The sequence below is a fragment of the Balaenoptera physalus genome (assembly GCF_965194825.1).
Source record: "Balaenoptera physalus genome assembly, chromosome: 2".
NCBI lineage: Eukaryota > Metazoa > Chordata > Mammalia > Artiodactyla > Balaenopteridae > Balaenoptera > Balaenoptera physalus.
In genome coordinates, this window is record NC_138883.1 from 43136669 (window position 1) to 43158186 (window position 21518).

Here is a 21518-nt window from a genome sequence, read left to right on the forward strand (position 1 = left end):
AGATCTCAGATTTTTTCCAAGGTAAGCTGAAAATTCCCATTTTTATATGAAATATTCTGATTTTTTAAAGTGTCAGAAATCAGGTCTAGTGTTTACCTATCCTATTTCGTTTTTATTAGTATCACAACCGAAATGAATCTGTCTTCCCAGCCATTGATCATCAGTTTGTGCTCTTAACTGAATTCTCCAAACCTCTTTAAGTGCAGGGTCAGAGCTTTCTGCCCTTGTGTCCCTAGTGTCTGTAGGTACCAGGTGTTGGGCAAGTGATGATCAGCGATGTAGTGGATGGTTTTAGGACCATTATCTTCTTTAACTGATATGTTTTGATTTGACTCGCTCTACTTGTTATTGTTTTAAATCCAGTGCTTATTTTGGGCCTGAAGTTGAGCACTTTTTATGTGAACAAAGCAGTGGCTCCCAATTACCTTATGCTAGAAATCTATTTCTAGTAGGAATTTGCTTAGATTTTTTGCATCCCACTGTGGGGTTGAACATTATTTCATTTCCTTCTTATTGGAATCCATACTGATACCTGCACTTAGTCAGGTAAGGCAACTCAGTAAACTTAAATTATTCTTTAAACCCACTTTGAGAAGCCAGAGTGGGAGGGAAGGAAGAAAAGCTAAGGGGGGAGGAGGGAGATCCTTCTCTAGAAACGTTATTGGAGTGAATTTGTACAAAGATCACTTCCCCCCGTGGGCCACCCCTCTCCCCAGGGTGACAAAAGCATGTAGGTGGATTTTCCTTAAAAAGTTGATATCATACTCATTTGAAGTGAATACATAATATAAATTAATAAAAGTTATATTGGAGTCCTATAAAGGCATTACTACTTATTTTGAGGAGGAAGATAATGAATTAAAGTTCTGTTCAGTTTATTTCTGTTCAATCACCATATATTGAGGGCTTATTTTTTGCAAAGCACAATGCTTGATCCTGAGGGGTAGGGCACAAAAGAAGAATGAGACAGGATCTCTGGTTTCAAGAAGGTAAATATACACAGGTATGATAAAACAAACACATTGCCACTAATTAATATGTAAACCTCATTTTGAATTACTTGAGTCATGTTTTAAAGGGGATATCTACTTTCATAGGTATTTTTGCAAAATCAATAATCAGCCTAACCAACCCATGATTTATCTTTTGAGTGTATGTGGATTCTTATACACAAGTTTTGCATATGTTTGCTTAAAGCAAATATTCCTTTAAGACTACTAAGTTACTGCAGAGAAAGGCTTTATTCTGGATGGCTCAGAATTTATAGATACAATAATAATAAAGCTTTTATGTTTCTCTTTACAACACCCTTGAGAAATAGAGCAATATTGCTGTAGTCTCATTTTCCAAAGGGAAATACATAAGAGTCTGTCATCTGAATCCAAAGTGAGTTGTTTAATGAACAGGAGCTAGACTTGAGAACTTATAATTATTGCTCTAGGGCTCTCTCTATTAAGATAACTCAGTTTAATTTGGGGCAGGATTTATAGAAGATAATAGAGAACACTAATTATATGAGGTCAAGGCTGAAAAGGGATTATGTAATGACCAGTAAATGTGAGGTTAGTTATGTAGACTGATATTTTTAGCTTGCTAACAAGATATAGGAGATTACATTATCAAGAGCAGAATCCTCTAATTTAAAGAAAGTAATATTAAATTAAACAAAAATTTTAAACATCTATCTGAAATGTGGGTTGAATCCAAAATATCTTTCAAGGGGTGTTCAAAGTGTGCAGATTATCTTGTCTCAAGCTTTTAAATTTTCTCACGTATGTACCTTTTGAATATTGTTAAGGATAGAATGGAGGAAGTTTCTAATGATTATATTTACTATTATAGATTTATTGGGAAGTTTGAACTTTAGTAAAATGTTTTCAAGAAATTTGTATAGATTAATATAGGAGGTTTTAAAAAAATCACTGTGAGGAGATTTTGAAAAGAGAGAATTAAAGAAACAAATGTTTAAAGCAGAATATTTAATAAACAATAACATTTGAGATTTTATCCAATTTAAAAATGCACCCCAGATTACAGATGCTCTTATGAGTGTTTGAAATTTGGAATTTGAAAATGGTGTTTGAAAAGCCAATAAACGCTCTCACTCAACTTATTGGACAAATGTAGATGATATGGATGCTTTTGGAAGGCTCATTGTTTGGATTTCAGCTTCTGATGAAGACTGTGACAGACCCAACCATAGCGAAATGCCTAGATCTTGGGTGAAACACATGCTTTAGTACATTAATGAAATTGCAAGCAGTCAGAAAAAATCTCCAAAGACTGTACTTTTTAGCTTAATCCATCCCAAAGTGAGCTGAAACCCAACAAGTGAGCTGTAAGGAGAAAGCAAATTGGAAAGGTAAAGGCACTCTAGGACAGTAGTAATATCAGGAGTCTACATTTGGACTTGTAGCAAGAAGAGGGACCCAGATTGAAATTTCCACATTAAGTCTGTATCTATAAAAGGGGAATAAAGTAGTTCCAGGTTTGTGTCACAACCTGACTCCCTACAAAAGCAGATGTAAATGCTCTCCGGAAAAGAGCATGCCCAACTGAGATGCATAGTTTACCCACAGATTAAAATCAGGCAAATATGGTATCATAATAAAAGGTCAATAAACTAACAAGGAAACAAACAGCCATGATTGAGAGAGTCAGCAGAAAAGTCAAACAGTTGATTGGCATACTCCTTATCCAGGACCTTAGATACTAAAATGATCAGAGTAGAATATAAAATAACCATGGTATAAAAGGTTGAAGGAAAGAAAAGATGAAATCACAAAAATGAGCAAGTAATAAGAAACTAACAAAAATGACTCAGCAGATTTTTTGAAAGAACCAGATAGGGCTTCCCTGGTGGCACAGTGGTTAAGAATCCGCCTGCCAATGCAGGGCACATGGGTTTGAGCCCTGGTCCGGGATAGATCCCACATGCCGCGGAGCAACTAAGCCCGTGCGCCACAACTACTTAGCCTGCGCTCTGGAGCCCATGAGCCACAACTACTGAGCCCGTGTGCCACAACCACTGAAGCCTGCGCACCTAGAGCTCATGCTCCACAACAAGAGAAGCCACCGCAATGAGAAGCCCGTGCACCGCAACGAAGAGTAGCCCCTGCTCACCACAACTAGAGAAAGCCTGTGGGTAGCGACGAAGACCCAATGCAGCCAAAAATGAAAAAAAAAAAAAAAAAAAAGGAACCAAATAAAACATTTAGAAATAAAAATAGAATTGTTGGGGAAAAACCTTTGATAATTAAATGGTTAAATATGCAATAAGAGAGAGTTAGTGAACAGGAAGATCAGTTTGAAGACATTATAGAGAGTGTAGCATCAAGAGACAGCAAGTGAGACAACAAGAAGGAAAAGAATAGAAAAAGTGGGAATGAATAAAGGAACAAATTCAAATATATCAATAATGACAGTAAATACAAGGGAACCAAATATGGTGTTAGCTGTGGGATTTTTATAGATGTCCTCTTTCAGGTTGAGAAAGTTTCTGCCTTTTTCTAGTTTGCTGAAACTTCTTCGTTTTGTTTTGTTTTTTGGTCATTAATGGATATTGGATTTTGTCAAATGGTTTTTCCGAATCAGTGTTTCGAATTGAGATGATGATATGGTTTTTCTGTTAATATGGTGAATTATACTAATTGATTTTTTTATTGTTGGAGTATAGTTGCTTTACGCTATACTGATTGATTTTTTTAAAAAATTTATTTATTTATTTATGTATTTATTTATGGCTGTGTTGCGTCTTCGTTTCTGTGCGAGGGCTTTCTCTAGTTGTGGCAAGTGGGGGCCACTCTTCATCGCAGTGCGCGGGCCTCTCACTATCGTGGCCTCTCTTGTTGCGGAGCACAGGCTCCAGACGCGCAGGCTCAGTAATTGTGGCTCACGGGCCCAGCCGCTCCGCAGCATGTGGGATCTTCCCAGACCAGGGCTCGAACCCGTGTCCCCTGCATTGGCAGGCAGATTCTCAACCACTGCGCCACCAGGAAAGCCCTGATTGATTTTTGAATGCTAAGACAACTTTTTAGTTTTGGGAAAAGCCCAACTGTATCATCCTTTTTATGTGTTGGTTTCAGTTTGCTAAAATTTTCAAACAAAATAAAATTTAATACAAAATGCACTAATGGACATATAAAAAATAGTGTACCAAACTATTAGAGAATACACATTATCTTAAAGCACACATGAAATATTTACAAAGACTGACCATATGCTAGTCCATAAAGCAATCTTGACAGATTTCAAAGAACTGGTACAATGCAGGCCAATTCCCTGATGTCTGTTCAATTTAGTTAGACATTTAAAATAGAAAGATAAATTGTCCTGTACCTTTGAAAATTAAAAAAAACACACTTCTAAATAACTTATGCATCAAAGAAAAATTATAGTATAAAATAAGAATAATTAAAACAGAATCATAGTGAAATATTATATCAAAACTTGTAAGATGAAGGTTAAATGAATATTTAAAAGGAAATATTTAGCCTTTAAAGCTTCTATTAGAAAAGAAGAAAGTTTGAAAATTAATGACCCAAGCAGCCTCCACCTTAAGCTATAAAAACAGAAGAACCCCAAAGAAAATAGAAAGAATGAAGGAATAAAAATAAGATTTCATTATTCTATTTTTCCATTTCATTAATCCATGACAGTTTGACTAACTTTTTGTAAAAATTTGTATGGAAGAACAAAAGCCCAAGAAGTAATTGCCAGTGCACTGCTGAAGAAGAGGAATAAATTGGAGTCTTTATATTAAGACTTATAAAGCTCTTATTATATCTTTATATATTCAGACAATGTGGTCATGGACAGGGATAGTTACAATAACTAATGGAGGGGCTTCCCTGGTGGTGCAGTGGTTGAGAATCTGCCTGCCAATGCAGGGCACACGGGTTCGAGCCCTGGTCTGGGAAGATCCCACATGCCGCGGAGCAACTAGGCCCGTGAGCCACAACTACTGAGCCTGCGCGTCTGGAGCCTGTGCTCCGCAACAGGAGAGGCCGCGATGGTGAGAGACCTGCGCACCGCGATGAAGAGGGTGGCCCCCGCTTGCCACAACTAGAGAAAGCCCTCGCACAGAAACGAAGACCCAACACAGCCAAAAATAAATAAATAAATAAATAATAAAAGTGTTAAAAAAAAAAAAAAAACTAATGGAACAGAATAGAGAGCATTGAAACAGACACACTCCTGTAGGGGTTCTTAATGTAGGATAGAGGTGGCACTACAGAGTTGTGGGGAAAGCATTTTTTTTTCCGAATAAAAGTTTTGGGACAATTGGTTGTCCGTTTGGAAAAAAATTAAATCAGATTGAATGTACCCTGATACACAAAACCCAATTCCATATGGTTTAAAAACAGATCTAAAAGATGAAACAAAAATCTGAGAAAAATTATAAAATATCTTTCTGAACTAAGGATACAGAAGGATTTTTAAAATCATGACACAAAAATTGCTTACCACAAAGGAAAATATTGATAAATTCAGCTATATTAAAACTGAAAACTTTTCTAAAAATATACTAGAAAGGCAGTGAATGTACAACTTCTAAAATTAGGGAAGGTATTTGTAATACATATCACTGATGAAGGATTGTGTCCAGAATAGAAAGAACTCCAAAAAATCAATAGGAAATGACAGACAACTTAAAAGAAAAAGGAGCAAACATGTGAATAGGCATTTCACAGAGATACACAAACTTATGATAAGATACACAACCTCATAAATAATTAGGGAAATATAAATTACCTCTACAGTGACCCATCATTTTATACACACTAGATTGAAAAGAAAAAGTTTGACAATAGCAAAGGTTGGTAAGGATGTGGAGCTAAGGAAATATATCTAGACATCATTTAGCATGTTGAACACCTCTATTCCTTTTGACTGAGCGAGTCCACTTTTAGGAATATGCCTTAGAGAAACCAGTGAGTAGATCCACTAGAGATCATATATGAATGTTCATAACAGTACTATGCATAACAGCAAAAAAATTGGCAACAACTAAATAACCCAAAAGTTTATTCACATGACGCTAAATAAATAAATTGTGACATGCTTGCAAAATGGAATACCATAAATTGGTGAAATTAACAAACCAGTGTTTTGTTAGATGTGTGAAACCTAAAGTCATAATTTTGAGTGGAAAAAAACGTCCCAGAATATAACATTCAGTAATTCTTTCTCCACTACATGCTTCTAATTGAAGTATAGTTGATTTACAATGTTTCAGCTGTACAGCAAAGTGATTCATCGTTCAGTAACTTTTTATGGCGTTTAGGGGAAGTAAGTGGTTAAGATGATAGAGGAATATGCAAATAGATGCCACAGTAGTAATATTCCAGTTCTTTAGCTGAATGGTGAGTTCTCTGGAGGTGATTTCATTATTATAATTAATAACAGAAACATTATATACATTTTCTCTTGTATATATCTAATATTACATGATAAAAAATGAAGAAGCACTTAGTTGGCAGAAATATTTAAGATTTAAGAAATGTAATGAAATTTAACATTGTGAGCTGCTGAATTTTGTGGTCTTATTTCAGTAGTTTCTGGGGTTTCTCAATTCCTTTCAATCTCAGGGAGCCATCTGCTGGAGAATTGCTTCATCTCCTCAAAACAAGTTTAATCTTTTTTTTCTCTGGCCTTTAAGTTTTGCATCCCATTTGAAGCCAAAGTTAAAAATAAATCTGGAAAATTAAGGCAGTACCATCCCTAGTACTTCAGTCGCTCTTTATGTGTGGAAACCATTTTGCTACAGTGGCTCTTGATTATATTGTATAGGGGTTCCCAGGAAAACACTTGCCAACAAGTGTTTCTTGTTTTAAAAGTCTGCCACTTGGATGTGTCACAGCCATTCTGTTTACAGGGGAAATGGGAGAAAGACTCATGCTTAGCCTCTTCCCAGAGAATTCACCCTGTTTCTTTTCATGGTATCCTTCCTCTTCTTCACGTGTCCTAATTTGTGTACCTTAGATTTAATTTTAAACTTTGTAAAGGAAAGAAAAAGAGGTTTGACCCTGAAACCTAATGAATAAATAGGCAAAAGACAAGGATTCAAATTAATCATTGCTATTCTAAAGAGACAGAAAGTACAGGCAGGAGCCTATTTTTCCTTTAAGTCAAGGATAGAGAGGTCATGTTGGGGAACAAGTGTTACAGGTGGGGTTCTTCCTACTCCTATTGTTGGGGTGACATTCTCAACCAAGGGTTCCCCTTGGACTCATTAGCAATACTCTGGGAATGCTAGTTATGTCTCTATCTTCTGGAAATCTTAAAATGTCTAAACTGTGATAAAAATGGATTGAGAGAAACTGAGCATCTTTGGTGGGAACTGTCTCTTATATGGTAACTGGACTTTGTAACAGAACCAGATTACTCGGGCCCAGACCACAGGGCAAACTTTCTTCCATATCTTCTATTGATTTGTTGGGAAGATCATGGCCCTGGTTCCGAACAAAATGAAAACTCTTGGTTTTGGTAACCTTAGGCAGAAATGTTTGCAGTAAATAAAGAAAACAGGCCTGACCTGGAGAGTCAAAATTTGGGGTTTAACAAACCCATTTGAGTCTCTGCTGTGATATTTGAGCACCCGAGGCAGTTATATCACCAGAGAAGTAGGCTGTAAGTAATACAGAGCTTATAAAACTTGCCCTCCTTAGCCAACTGTGTACATTTGGAGAATAATGCCTGCAAAGCATTTTGACTTCCTCAGAAGAAAAGCCCCATGTAAGTACAAGGTATTGTTATGGGTTGTGAAACAGCTGTGAAGAGATTCTGTCAGAGAGTGGCCAGACACATGAAATTGGCTTAGAGATGGTACTGTCTAGACATATTTTTTTTTTCTTCCTGCCACTTGCAACAGGCCATTTCTCTGTTTGAGCTGTTGCCACACTACTTAATATGATCAAGCATCTCTTGACCATGTGGCACATAACCTGGCATCTCTGTTTAAGGTTTTACAGTTTTAATTTTAACTGCTTCAGTTCACCTCAAGCCCATCAATCAGAAATCAAACCATGTTCTAGACCCTGTTGCAGGCTGAGCTGCCTAATGTCCAAACACCTGTGTAGGTGCTTTGGCTGACACCTAAGTCGGTTTTCTCACTATTGTTAGGTGTCAGAATTCTTGACAGTGGACATGCTAGCCAGTGACTTGATCTTGGTAAGAGTACTACGGAAAAATCCATTAGCTCCACGGCAAGTAGCCTTAGTCATTGCCTGACTGTGCATCCTGAATTCAGTGGGACGCCTTGAGCAGATGCTGGTTCAGCACGAGTGACCAGGGAATTTTATGTAATCTATGTCAGGTGTTTGGGAGTGGGAGCGGTGCGAAGTGGTGGGAGGATTTTGCCTCTCACGGGAGATGGTTACTCGGAAACCATCATGACTGCCCCTTTGATTGCTGTTAGCATCAGCGTTATTGTTTGGTTTTATGAAGTAATCGGTGTCCAGTCAACCTGGGAAAAAGAAGCATCAGTTACGAGGATGCACTTTCCACTCCAGGGGACATGACTAGAAGAAACTTCTTAGGCTGAACTCTCTGAACCTTCACTTCCTGGGTTGCAGTGTTCTTTAGGGATTCTCAGGACAAATATAACTTCAGTCTCTGGTCACTGTCGCCAGATGTTGATATATGAGGTGTATCTGTTATAAATGGTAAACCAAGAGCATTTTTAAAGGTTCATTTTTTCTTTTTTCTGTGCTATCTTTATATGGAATAATTGTGCGTGTGTGTTTTATGTTGATCCACATGCTTATTTGGGATTCAGATACATGAAAATAAAATTTGGGTTTATCTTAACCCCAAATTACAAAATTCAGAAAGCATTACCCTATAGCCTTTAACATATAACCTGGTAGTGTTATTTGAATGAGTTCTTCGTTTAGTTTCAGTTCTTTGAGTCGGGGATCCTGTTATTGTTTTTGGCAGTTTTATTTGCTGAATGATTATTTCACGTGATTGTCCTTTGTGCTCAGAGGTGTTCATAACATTATTATTTCTCTTAGATGCAACTATTGAAAGACTGTCTAAATACAGATGACTTTCTCTTCAGTTTTTATTAGTGGAAGAAGCATGCATACAACTCTGGGTTCTTTTGTACCTGTCCATTTGATATGTTGCCTTTGTGCTTGTCACAAGATTACTCAGAGGAATGTGTTACTAATTGCTTATTAAATGCTATTCTGTGTTTCCTTAGATCCAGTTGTTAAAAACCTGGATCTAGCTCACTGACTGTGCATTCCTCCATCAATCCATTCATTCAGCAAATACTGAGTGCTGCAGACTGCCAGGCACTGGATTATTCACTGGTGATACAGGAGAGGACAAGATTGTCCTTCCTTTATCCAATAGTTTTTCACCTTTCTGGGCCCAGCTGCTGTAAAATACATTATTTTGCTAATATTAGAAAGGTTATCATACCTGTTTTTGTTATTGATCTGTAATAGTAGTCAACATTCCACTGGAAATTGCAGCAGGGTACAGGTGACATTCTACTGAAGATGTTTAACAGCTACAAAATGGTTGTAGCCTCCTAAAAAATAAGAAAATTCCCTGGCAGAAAAAGATAATGAGGGAATAAAGCTAGACTAAAGGAGAACTCTCACTCCTGTAAGGCTTGTCTCCCTCCTATTTTCTCTGCACAGTTTCTGAAACTTCCTTTTTCTATAGCTGTCTCCCCAGGCTTGCTCAGGTATTAAAAGTGACAACTAGTAAACCTTATACAGTTCTTTGTGTTGAAGGTCAGTGTTGCTGGGACAAGGAGAAGACTTTCCTCTTTCACCCCACACGTCAGACAGGGTCCTTCCTTTCCCTTTCTCAATATACAATTGAATAATTGTGTATTGCTCAATCATGTGTTTCTGGAGAGAGTATTCCTCAGTTTTATTGTCTGACTTGGAGTTAGACATCTCATGTCGGGCATTTCAGGGCAGGGAGGAGAAGGAAGGCTTTACCACGGGGGGTGAGTGTGGGAGAGATTGTGAGACATGAGACACATTGACCTGAGCAAGGTCCTCCAAATCCCATCGTGAAGGCAGCAAACATTTTGTTTGCGTAGACTTGCATAGATGCTGCCCTCTCCTCAGGATGCAAAAGGATGGAGGAAGATGACTTTCGAGGTCCCGTTCATTATTTTTGTAGCTCTGTATTCCTCCCCTCAGCTTTACTGAGGTATAATTGACAAATTAAATTGTAAGATATTTAACGTGTACGTTGGTGAGTTGATACACACATATATTGTGAAAGGAGTTCCACCATCAGATTAACACATTCATCGTCTCACAGATTTACCTTTTTTATTTTTGGTGAGAACATTTAAGTTCTATTCTCACAGCAAATTTCAATTGTACAATATGGTGTTTTCAGCTGTAGTCACCATGTTATACATTAGATCCTCAAACTTTATTCATCTTATAACTGAAAGTTTGTATCCTTTTGCCAACTTCTCCCTATTTCCACCTGTAACGGCAGACCCTGGCAATCACTTTTCTATTCTTTGTATGAGTTAGACTTTTTTTTTTTTGATTCCGCGTATAAGTGATACCATGTAGTATTTGTCTTTCTCTGTCTGGTTTATTTCACTTAGCATAATGCCCTCCAGGTTCATCCATGTTGCAAATGACAGGATTTCTTTTTTTTTTTAAAGGCTGAATAATATTCCATTTATGTTATAATATATTTATATTATATTACACCTATTTATGGGTATAATATAAATTATATAATATGAATAATACATATAAATATTTATAAATATATACCACATCTTTATCCATTCATCCATTGATGGCCACTTAGGTTGTTTCCCTACCTTGGCTCTTGTGAATATTGCTGCTGTGAATGTGGGGCTGCAGATGTTCCTTCAGGGCAATGATTTCATTTCCTTTAGATATATACTCAGAAGTGGGATTGCTGGATCATATAGTTAGCTCTATATTTTAAAGAGTAGGAACTGACTGAACACACTGAGGACCAAATAGAAGTTGTCCTTGGTGGTTGGTGGTGGTCAGAGCAGGGGTCCCCAACCCCAGGGCCGTGGACCAGTACCGGGCCGTGGCCTGTTAGGAACCGGGCTGCACAGCAGGAGGTGAGCAGCGGGTGAGCAAGCCAAACTTCATCTGCCATTCCGCATTGCTCCCCATCTCTCGCATTACTGCCTGAACCATCCCCCGTCAACCCCCGCGGTCTGTGGAAATATTGTCTTCCACGAAACCGGTCCCTGGTGCCAAAAAGGTTGGGGACTGCTGGGTCAGAGGACAACGGTTCAATGATGAGAGCTGGAAATCCATGGCTCAGAGCTCTGGCTTCGCCTTTGACGTTCTTAGGGGATCAGTATCATATTGTCACAATTATTCCATCTAGTACAAGCCTCTTAGGTTTGTGGAGAGGAAACGTAACTAAAAGTGATTTTATAACATTTTAAAAATAATGAAATGTTCTTTTTAGCCTATGACAAATTTCTGTCTATAGCAGGAAGGTCAGCAAAATTGTCAAATAGTCTTGATGATCCCTGGTAGTTTTCTCCATAATCCAGTGACCCTGTTACTTTTTCTCTATCCACTGTCCTTCTCAACTTCTCTTTAGCTAGAGTCCCTGGTCCATCTTTTTTACCCCCCCAGCTTTATGGAGATTTTATTGACATATAACATATGTAAGTTTAAGGTGATGATTTGATACACACACACACACATACACACACACACACGGTAATCATTTTGCAATATATATATATATATATTGCAAAATGATTACCACAGTAAGGTTAGTTAACACTTCCATCCCCTCACATAATTACCATTTTTTTTGGTATGGTGATAACATTTAAGATCTCCTGTCTTAATAACTTTCAAGTATATGATACTGTGTTGTTAATCATAGTCACCATGCTGTACATTAGATGCCCAGACACAATCAACTGCTTCTTCCTCCCCCCTCCCCAATTGAGCTCTGCTAGCAAAACTTGGCTCTGGTTAAATGTCTCTGCCTACTCTACCCCTCCACCCATTCCTGCACCCAAGCAGCTGAATGTGGCTGAAGAAAAACACACGATCATCTTAACACACCTTACTTTAAATTTATGACATCACATCTCATGTGGACTCATAGGGTTGCCTGGCAGTCCTACCTCATTTTCCCCAAGAATTCACTCACACACTCTTCAAGATGACTATTTCACACTTTTTCCTGTTGCCTCAAAGCACCAACATTTCTCTTCTCCTTTCCAGTTTTTTATTTGACTAAGTAAAGAAATATGATAACTTTCACGTATTCCCACCACCAAATCTACCCACCCGCTGGCACCTGTGCCTGCTACGGCAGAGGATGTAGTTGAGCTGGCCGTGCACTGGGCCCCCTCCCCTCTCTGTAATAGCAAAGAAGCCAACCTTATATGGTGGCCACTACGTGCCAGGCTTAGTTCTAAGTACCTGATATATTAACTAATGTAATCCTTACAACAGCCCTGTGAGGTAGGACTCATACCAGTTTTACAGTGAGAGAGCTGAGGCACACCAAAATTCAGTAACTTGTCCAAAATCACTCAGCCATAATAAGTTTGTGTGGCTCCAGGGTCCATGTGTGTAACCTGTCCATTATACCTCATCTCTTGGGACATTCCTCTAGCCGCTCTCTGCTCTCTCCTGCGTCATCAATTTCCCCCTGTCTACCAGATATTACTCATCAATTACAAGCAAATTCTAGTAGCTCCTATTTTAAGAACCTACCCTTGACCCCATATCTCCTTCCAGCTACCCCCTAATGTCCCTGTTCTCTTTTTCAAATTTCTTGTGTTTTCTCTATTTGCTGTGTCTACTTCCATTTTCCTAATTTTCTTTGGAAGCACTTCAGTCTGACTTTTGTCCCTACCATTCCAGGGAAACAAGTTTTGTCAAGGTCACTAATGACTTCCCAAATGTCAAAGCCAGAGTCTCAGTTTGTTACTCAGTCCCTCAATCTTAGTTTTTCTCCCACCTGTGGTCATTTTTCTGTCTCCTTTGCTGGATCTCCCTCTGCTGGCCAACCTCTAAATGTTCGATTGTCCAGGGCTTGGGCTGGACCACTTCGCTTTCATCCACTCTCATTCTCTTGGTGATCTCAGCCAGTCTCAAGGCTTTAAATATAATTTATAAGTCGATGATTCCTAGGTTTTTATTTCTAGCTTTGACCTTCCTTAGACTTCCAACATTTCCCTTTGTATGTCATAGGCACAAGCCACCACACAATTAATACATCTCAAATAAAATTCTTGATTTTGCTCTTTATTCTTTAGTTCCCATTTTCAGTAAAGTGGGGTCTTCCTCCCACATCGCACATTGTAATTATCAGCAAGGCTCTACCTTCAAATTACATCCCAGATTTGACCACTGCTCTCCCTTTCCCCTGGGTTTTGAAATAGCCTCCTATTGGGTCTCCCTGCTTTGTCTCTTGCTCTGATATAGCCTATACTCCGCCCTGCAGCAGAGTCATTCTTTATAAATATATGTTAGATGTGGCCCCTGCCTACCCCTTCCCCCTCATTTCCTGTATTCTCTCTGTCCCTCCCGCCCCCCAGCCAAGTCTTCTTTGCCATTCTTAGAACACAGCAAGCAGACATCTGCCTCAAGGTTTTGGTCTTGCTGTTCCCTCTGTTCTCCTCTGCTTGGAATCTTTAATGACCTAAATGAAACAAGAGAACTCATTATTTTGGTATGATCTCTGTTCAAACTTTACCTTATCAGAAAAACTTTCCTTGATCTCTCCATCTATAATAGTAGTACCGGGCATTTTCTATCTTCTTGCTGGTTTTAATCAGAGTGTAATGTATTGTATATCTATTTGTATATCTCTTTGTTTGCTGTACATCTCCTGAGGGACATATCAGCTCCATGAAGGCAGAAACATCATTGCTCTATCCCTAGTGCCTGGAACTAGGTGTTTGATAAATATTTGTTGAAATTTTGGAACAGTGACAGGTATTAAGGCCCACAAAGTTAAAGGATATATAAGAATGAGAAAGATTAGAGGTAATGTTTTTTTAAGTTAAGAAAACCTGTAAATGATAGATGAAAAGGGATATATGTGGAGAAAATTGTCTGGAAGAAGAAAAGGAAAGTCTCAGAATTCTTGGGTGGCTTTACTCCTCCCTCTCCTCTTTACCATCTAAAGAGCGTTCCCTGTTGCAGTCACCACTGTGTTCGAAGACAAGGGGGAGACCAAGGAAAAGGCCTTCAGTGGATTTTGTGGGCCCTTGTCCGGGACTTCAGGGGTGCCTTCAGGATGTGGGTGGGGGCTCAAAGTATTCCTAGAAAATTAAAATTAATGAAATAAAATGAAATTGGGGGCCTTATGTTTCCTAAACCAACAGTTTTTGAAGCACCACAGATGACACGTTGTGAATTTAACTCTTATGATGATGGTAATGATAATGATTTTTTTCATGTGTTGCTTTTCTGACTGTCCTTGATCAATATTTCATTTCCCAGTCCCCTTTAGAATTGTATGGAGAACGTTGATGTAATGGTTTCCCGTCTCTTGGGTCACTCCTCTGTAAGGAACACAGATACAGGAGTGGATTTATGGACCTCTCACTTAACACTGTTGTGAGTTCTACTCACTAATGTGGAAGAAGAACAGAAAGAAAACTGTGCCAACATAATGAATTCTCTTGTTTAGTATTATGAGATAGAAAGAGATTGGAACACTCCTTTTAAATTCTGTTAGTATTTCAGTGTGCTTTCTAACAGATAAATCTTTAATGATCTCCAGAAAACAGGAAGAGGATGTTTCCTACCCTTGTAAGTATAAATATGGCTTTAACAAAAATCCGTATTACCTGAACTTTGACTCCCAATAAACATAATGCATGATAATCATCTGACATAGCTGTGGTTTTGAAAGTTTAAAATGTGAGTATACAGTGGGCCTGTAATCCCGCAAAGCTCATATTGCTCAACTTTGGCTATAAAATTTGTTTTAAAAGGCCAATCATGATTGTTTTGTAGTGTTTGGGTCATTTCAAAAGATTCATTTGTATGCACTCACTGTATTTCTTCATGTTCCCTTTGCTTTCTTCTTGCCTAGAGGGAGAAGAAGATGAGGATGAAGAAGATGAGGAGGAGGAAGATGAGGAGGATAAAGATGCAGACTCCCTGGATGAGACCTTGGGTGGTGACACCGAGCTGCCTGGGTTTACTCTCCCTGGCATCACGTCTCAGGAACCTGGCTTAGAGCAGGGAAACGTGGTCTCTTTGGAGGGAGCCACCTACCAGGTACCGGACACCATCGAGTGGGAACAGCAGAGTCAGGGCCTGGGTAAGAGTCATGTGTGTTTCTTTCCCTCCTCTCTCCCCTCATTTTAGTTTTCTTAGGTGACAGCTTTCCTTCATTGGCATAGATTATGGAACGAAGTGGATCTTCTGTTTACGGGTGTTTCTCAGTTCTTTCTTCAGTATGTTTATATTTATGCTCTTCAATAGTCAGGCTCCAAACAGTCTCCATCTGCCCACGAAGAGCACGGTTACCTAATTTTTGGAAGGAATTCCATCTTTCCTTCCCATCTGGAGGACAGCTGTCGGCTATGGGAGGACTTCCAAATGGGGAGGAATTGTGTGTAACCAGTCAACTGCACAAGCAGCGCGAATGGACTGGAGTCGGAAAACAAATGTATTTTGTCATCCTCTGTCCTTTTAGAATTTCCTCCCTGGGGAAATTCTTCCTTCACTTCTGGGTGAGCTTGCAGCCGTCCCATGACTTTTCTGCTCATTCTCGTGGTTGCATTTCATCATCAAATACAATCTTGTTTCAGCAGTTAGTGTCCAGACAACGCCAAGCTTACCCTCTCTTGTGCCCAGCCTGGATTTTCGGTGAGAGTCTCCGCCGATGCAGGCTGACCCCGACTCTGACACTCTCTTCCTGTCAGCAGGGACGTTCCTCTGTCTGTCTCCTCTTACCTTTTTCTGGAGAGATGCTATTAAGCTCTGGGTGATTCTTTGAGGCCTCACTCTCTTGACCTGAGGGGAAGTGACCTCTTCTCCAAAGAAATCTCCTCCCTGAAACTCTTTTAGTCTTTAAAAGACCCGTTTATACCTTAAGTACAGCAGAGGTTACATTTAAGAGTCATATAACCAGCGTTTGGAGTATTTCATTGAAAATTTGGATGTTGGTCTTGGACTTCGCTCTGGAATATCATACTAGTGTATCCTGGTGCCTCGGTTGAAACTTCCAATTTAGAATCTTATTACATATGATTTCTTAAAGATTGTTCTCCTCTCCTCCCATGAAAACCCTTTCAGATTAGTAATGAGGAGGGGTAAGTGCATTAAAATAAGTATGGAGTGGGAAGGTCACATCATCTGTTTATCACACGATTGTGTAGTTTAAAACAAGCTCTCTCGCTTTTTTCAAAGCTCAGACTGAAGTTGGTAAACCTTTAAAGGTTTGCAGTCAAAGGAGGAATCCTTTTCATAATCTCTAAAACTAAGGAAACATGCATAAGGATCTTTAATCTTCTCTTCCATTATAGAATTCTTTCATGAGCTGTCCTTTAGATTTGGTTAATTAATTTATCCAAAAAATGGAACACCTACTATGTTCCTTTGCAAGGCATTGGAAACAGAGAAAAATAAGGCAGTGCCTTTTCTTGATTAGAGCAGAGCCCACTTGTAAAGGCTTCAGTGCCGGGTGGGTGAATTCTATAATAAAAGTAGGGTTATAGGAGGTCAGAGCAGAAATGTAGAAGGGGGCCATTTAGAGTAGCTTGGAGAGTTCAGAGCTGTCGCTTGAAGGATATATAAGTAGGAGATAGCTTGCAGGAGAAAGAGGTCAAAGACAGAACATACACAGAGGCATTGGAGGGATGAAGGAGCATGGCATAAAACAGATGGGTTGGCAAAGAATGTTGTAAGTGGGTAAAAAGAAGCTCTAGGAGATACAACACCAGACAAGGCTGGAAAGGTAAGGTAAGCAAGGATGCATCACGAAGAGCTGTGACTGCCAAGATATTTTCCCTTGTCCTTTATGAAAACCATTCTAGTGATAGTGCAGTGGAAGAACAGGGGAGGAGCGTGAGGCTGGGGAGAGAGAAAGGCCACTTATGAGACCAATGAAATGTCCATGTGAGAAACGAAGGCATGAACTAAGGCAGAGGAAGTGGGATGAAGAAAAAGGAGCCAACCTGAGAGCTTTTCGTCACGGGTACTAACTGATTTGGGGGGATGAGGAAAAATAGAAAGAGAGTGGAGGATGATTTCTAGGTTTTTAGACTGGGCGAACAGGTGGAGAGTGATGTCTCTGATGAAGAGAGGGAATAGAGGGAGCGACTTGAACTTGGCATATTGGGGAGATGATCAGCTAATTCTGGGCACATTGAATATGAAGAGCCTGTGGGGTGTCCAGGATGGACTTCGATTTTGAGTCTTGAATTCAGGGAAGAAGTCTGGGACTGAGAAATTATTCTGGGATTATCACCCTCTAGGTTGGCATAAAAGTTGTAGTTGAAATGTACCTGGGATTTCCTGTGGAATATGCTTATGGTAAGCAGAGGAGGTGATAAAGGATGGACTTCCACCGGACAGGCAGAAGGTATCATACATGTGCATACAACGCTGTATTTACTAAATTATTTCCTGAACAAATCCGGCATGTAATTGGGCAGTAATTACTTTAAAAACATATCAAATGAAACTGCTAAAAGCTTATAAATATATCAAAATATTATAAAACAAACACAAACACTGGCCTGGGAACATGTGAATAAATATTTAGTCTGAAATGCACCGGTTCTACCTGAACTGGTTGAGATCAATAAAATAAAATACAAAATACCAATGTAACTTATTACAGAGGTTAAACACAAAGACAAAAATCTACACATCAAGTGACTCCTCAGGTAGTGGATTTATAATATGGAAGGATCATGGACAGTTGAACAGTCTTTTAAGTATGGATTGGGTGAATATTTAGGGACTGTACCCCTTTACTGGAGAGAGGGTTGCTTTTGTACAGAGGTACTCTATGGAGGCCATATGGAATCTATTCCTGGACTGTGGTCCAGGAAGCCAATTTTCCCCACTTAGGAAGTTGGCTTACCATCTATGATAATTATAAGCAATCGGAGAGGCTATGAATCTTAGAAAAATCTGTAGCGGTTACAATTCAAGGGTAGCATGATCATTGGGGCTCTAGCCTTTTTCAACACAAATTTACCATTGAAGAAGAGTCAAATTTTTAAAAAATCAACTTTATTGAGGTATAAATTATATACGATAAACTGCACTCAGAGTATGCAATTCGACGAGTCTTGATGGTTGTCAAGATGGAGGCTACATTCATGTGGCCTCCATCTCACTGAAAATGCAGAATATTTCCATCACTTCCCTTTTGTCCCCCCAATGATTCCTCATGCCCTTTGCAGTCTGTCTCTCTCTCAGTCCCCAATCCCAGGTAACTACCGATCTACTTATATTACTACAGATTAGAGTGCATTTTCTAGAATTTTATATAAGCAGAATCATATAATACATACCTTTATGTACCTGGCTTCTCTCACTTAGCATAATGATTTTGAGATTCAACCATGTTGTGGTCTGTATCAGTAATTTGTTCCCTTTTTATAGCTGGGTAGTATTCAATTGTATGGATATACCACATTTTGTTTATCTAGTCACCTGTTGATGAACGTTTGGGTTTTCCCCAGTTTTTGGCTAATAGCAGTTACATTTTAAGGTGTGTAGGGCATGAGGCACAGGACAAATAGCCCTATTGTCCCCCTGTCCTGATTCCAGCCTCCATGCATGGCTAAGGTTTCTTAAATTAGTGATACCAATTTAGTGATCTGCTATGCTTTTAAAAGTGATTTCCCCAAGTCCTGAATTTTTATTTCATATCAGATTTTTCCTTTTAATAAAATTTACCATTTTCCTGGTTGTCTCCTACCTTTTACTGCCACTTCTTTTTCTGATATCTTCAGTTTGCCAACATGTTTTTAGCATTGTAGTTTTCATGGGAACCAAAATAAGGAACAAATCTTTCAAGCCCTTCCTTTTTTTCCACTGTGGGAAGACTGGGTTAGAGTAGTAGTGTCTGGGTCTAGGATTTTATTAGCTCACCAACTTTTTCTTGGAGGGACAGGAGTATTTCCTAGTAACTCAAAATGAGTGACAACTTCTGGATCAATGTTAATTGATACAGTTTCCTAAATGTTCTCAGGTCATGTGAAATAGAGGGAAACCTCCCCTATTTGTGATGGATTTTGTGGTACCAAGAATAACGGCTCCCCAAAGATGTTGACATCCTAATCTTTGGAACCTGTGACTATGTTATCTTACATGGCAAAAGGACTTTGCTGATGTGATTAGGTTAAGGATCTTGAGAGGGAGAGGTTATCCTGGATTTTCTGCAAAGGCCCAGTGTGATCACGAGTGTCCTTATAAGCGAGAAGCATCAAGTCAGAGTCGGAGAAGGAGATGTGATGACAGAAGCAGAGGTCAGAGTGATGTGGCCATGAGCAAGGAATTCTGGCAGCTTCCAGAAGCTGGAAAAGGCAAGGAGATGGATTCTCCCCTTGAGCCTCTAGAAGGAACACAACCCAGCTGACACCTTGATTTTTAGTCCCTCAAGACCCATTTTAGACTTTTAACCTGCAGAACTGTAAGGTAATAAATTTGTGTTGTTTTGAGCCCCTAAGTTTGTGGTAATTTGTTATAGCAGAAATAGGAAACTAATACAGATTTCAGTCAGTATTTCATGAGCAGCTTCATTTTAGAAGTAGAGCTTGCGTGGCAGCTGTAGTCTGAGTGTGAGTGTTGTAAACTTAACTATAGTTTTTTTCTTAATGAATCACTAAAAATGCAAAGATTGAGACCTTTAAAAAGTAATCCAATTTAATATAATTATACTTTAATTGGCCGTCTTATTCATTCCTATCTTTAAGTGGGTTATTTTTATTTATAGACTATCACATCCTATTTTACAATATGAATGGTATTCCAAAGCAAATGCTAAAACCCATAGAAACCTTTAAAAATGAACAGATTGAAGTGGGTAGTTGGGATTGGCTAAAAATAATACATACTCTTTGAATAGATTATCGTTTCATTTTCCGTGAAGTAACAAGAGCAGAAAACTTAGATGACTTTCTGAGGCAAAGCAGTAGATCCATGGCTTAATTCTGTGCACTTCTGTTTTCTGTATTGTCACATACACATTGCCTGTAAAGCTGTGGAGAGAGAGAGAGCCCAATTTCTTGATCTTGCTGTTGGGAGGTGTGATTGTGGACTGAACTATAGAGGACAGAGAATCAGGAGTGAAAGTCCCATGTTATGACTGAGGTGCATTGATTGGTAAAATGCTAGTAGCATATAGGAAGCTCTTTATTTACATATGCAGAATCAATTTCTTTTCTGATCTAACAAGTTTATTTTCAAATTTATTGGTAAGAACCTGTACAGAGAGCAGATACTGTGACCCACACTACTTCTTATCCTTTCACTATAATAAATCACACGATTATTCTTTTAAAAGTATAAAATCAATATGGGCAAAGTTGAGTCAACATATCCATTTTAATGTTTAAACATTTGCAATGTAATTAATGTCTGGTGATTCTTTCCTCTGTGCATTCTGTATCTGCTAGGATGCCTTTAGCTACACGTAGCAGAAACCTTAAATTGACTTAAAGAGTAAAGAAATATATTTTCTCTGAAAACAAGAAGTCCAGAGATGGAGCTCCTGGGTCAGTTGACTCAGGAGCTCAGCTGTCATTGGTGACTCATGTTTTTCCACCTTGCTGCACTGTCCTCCTTGGGATGTTCACTTTGGCCCCAGGCTGGCCTCCTTACAGTTGCAGTGGCTGAAGCAATTTCAGATGTCGCACCTAGACAAGACATTGTTCAGACAAAGAAGAGGACTGTCTTTTTACTGTGTTCCTTCCTCAGGAGAGAGGAAGACTTTCCAAGAATCCCCCAGTAGAATTCTCACCTCTGATTGGCTGGGATTAGGTCACATGCTCATTTCTAAACAATCATTGACAAGGGGAATGTGATCACATGACTGGTGGAACGGATGGGGGCATGTGTCAATCACTGTACCTATCTATGATTTCTGTGTTTTTCTGTTTACTTCTCTTGTGGCTGATTCTTATCCATGTTTCTTCTATCTTCCAAGAATCCTGTGACTAATCTTGTTAAACTAATATATTTATCTTAAATATGTTTTGAATTCATGAGTTCTGGATGAGGGCCTGAGGGTGGTGGTATTGTTCCAAGAAGAGACCATTTTTTGGCCACTTTATGGTTTGGTTGATGTTCTGAATAGATAAGGCTTCCAAAAGCCATCAGTTAGTTAAGTGCAGAATTACTATAGCTGTCTTCACGTTTTTTTCAAAAGCCTGCATCTAACATTGGGATGGGCTCCTGATTTAGGAAGTGGAATATTTTTCTCTGGAGGTCTTTAAAAAACATGATAAATATTCAATTAACAGTATAGAGATGTTTGTGGAAAGCAGAAGAATGAAGAGCATTCATGTTTCTAGT

The 21518-nt window shown here is 38.9% G+C and overlaps 1 protein-coding gene across 2 annotated transcripts in view; it reads left to right on the forward strand.

Annotated features, from left to right (window-relative positions):
* ARMH4 (armadillo like helical domain containing 4) overlaps positions 1–21518 on the forward strand; it is a 151500-nt gene that overhangs the window by 45546 nt on the left and 84436 nt on the right. For both annotated transcript variants that reach the window (XM_082450378.1, XM_082450377.1), the window contains exon 5: positions 15070–15300. In XM_082450378.1, the coding sequence (XP_082306504.1) occupies positions 15070–15300 (231 nt within the window). The remainder of the gene's footprint in view (positions 1–15069; positions 15301–21518) is intronic.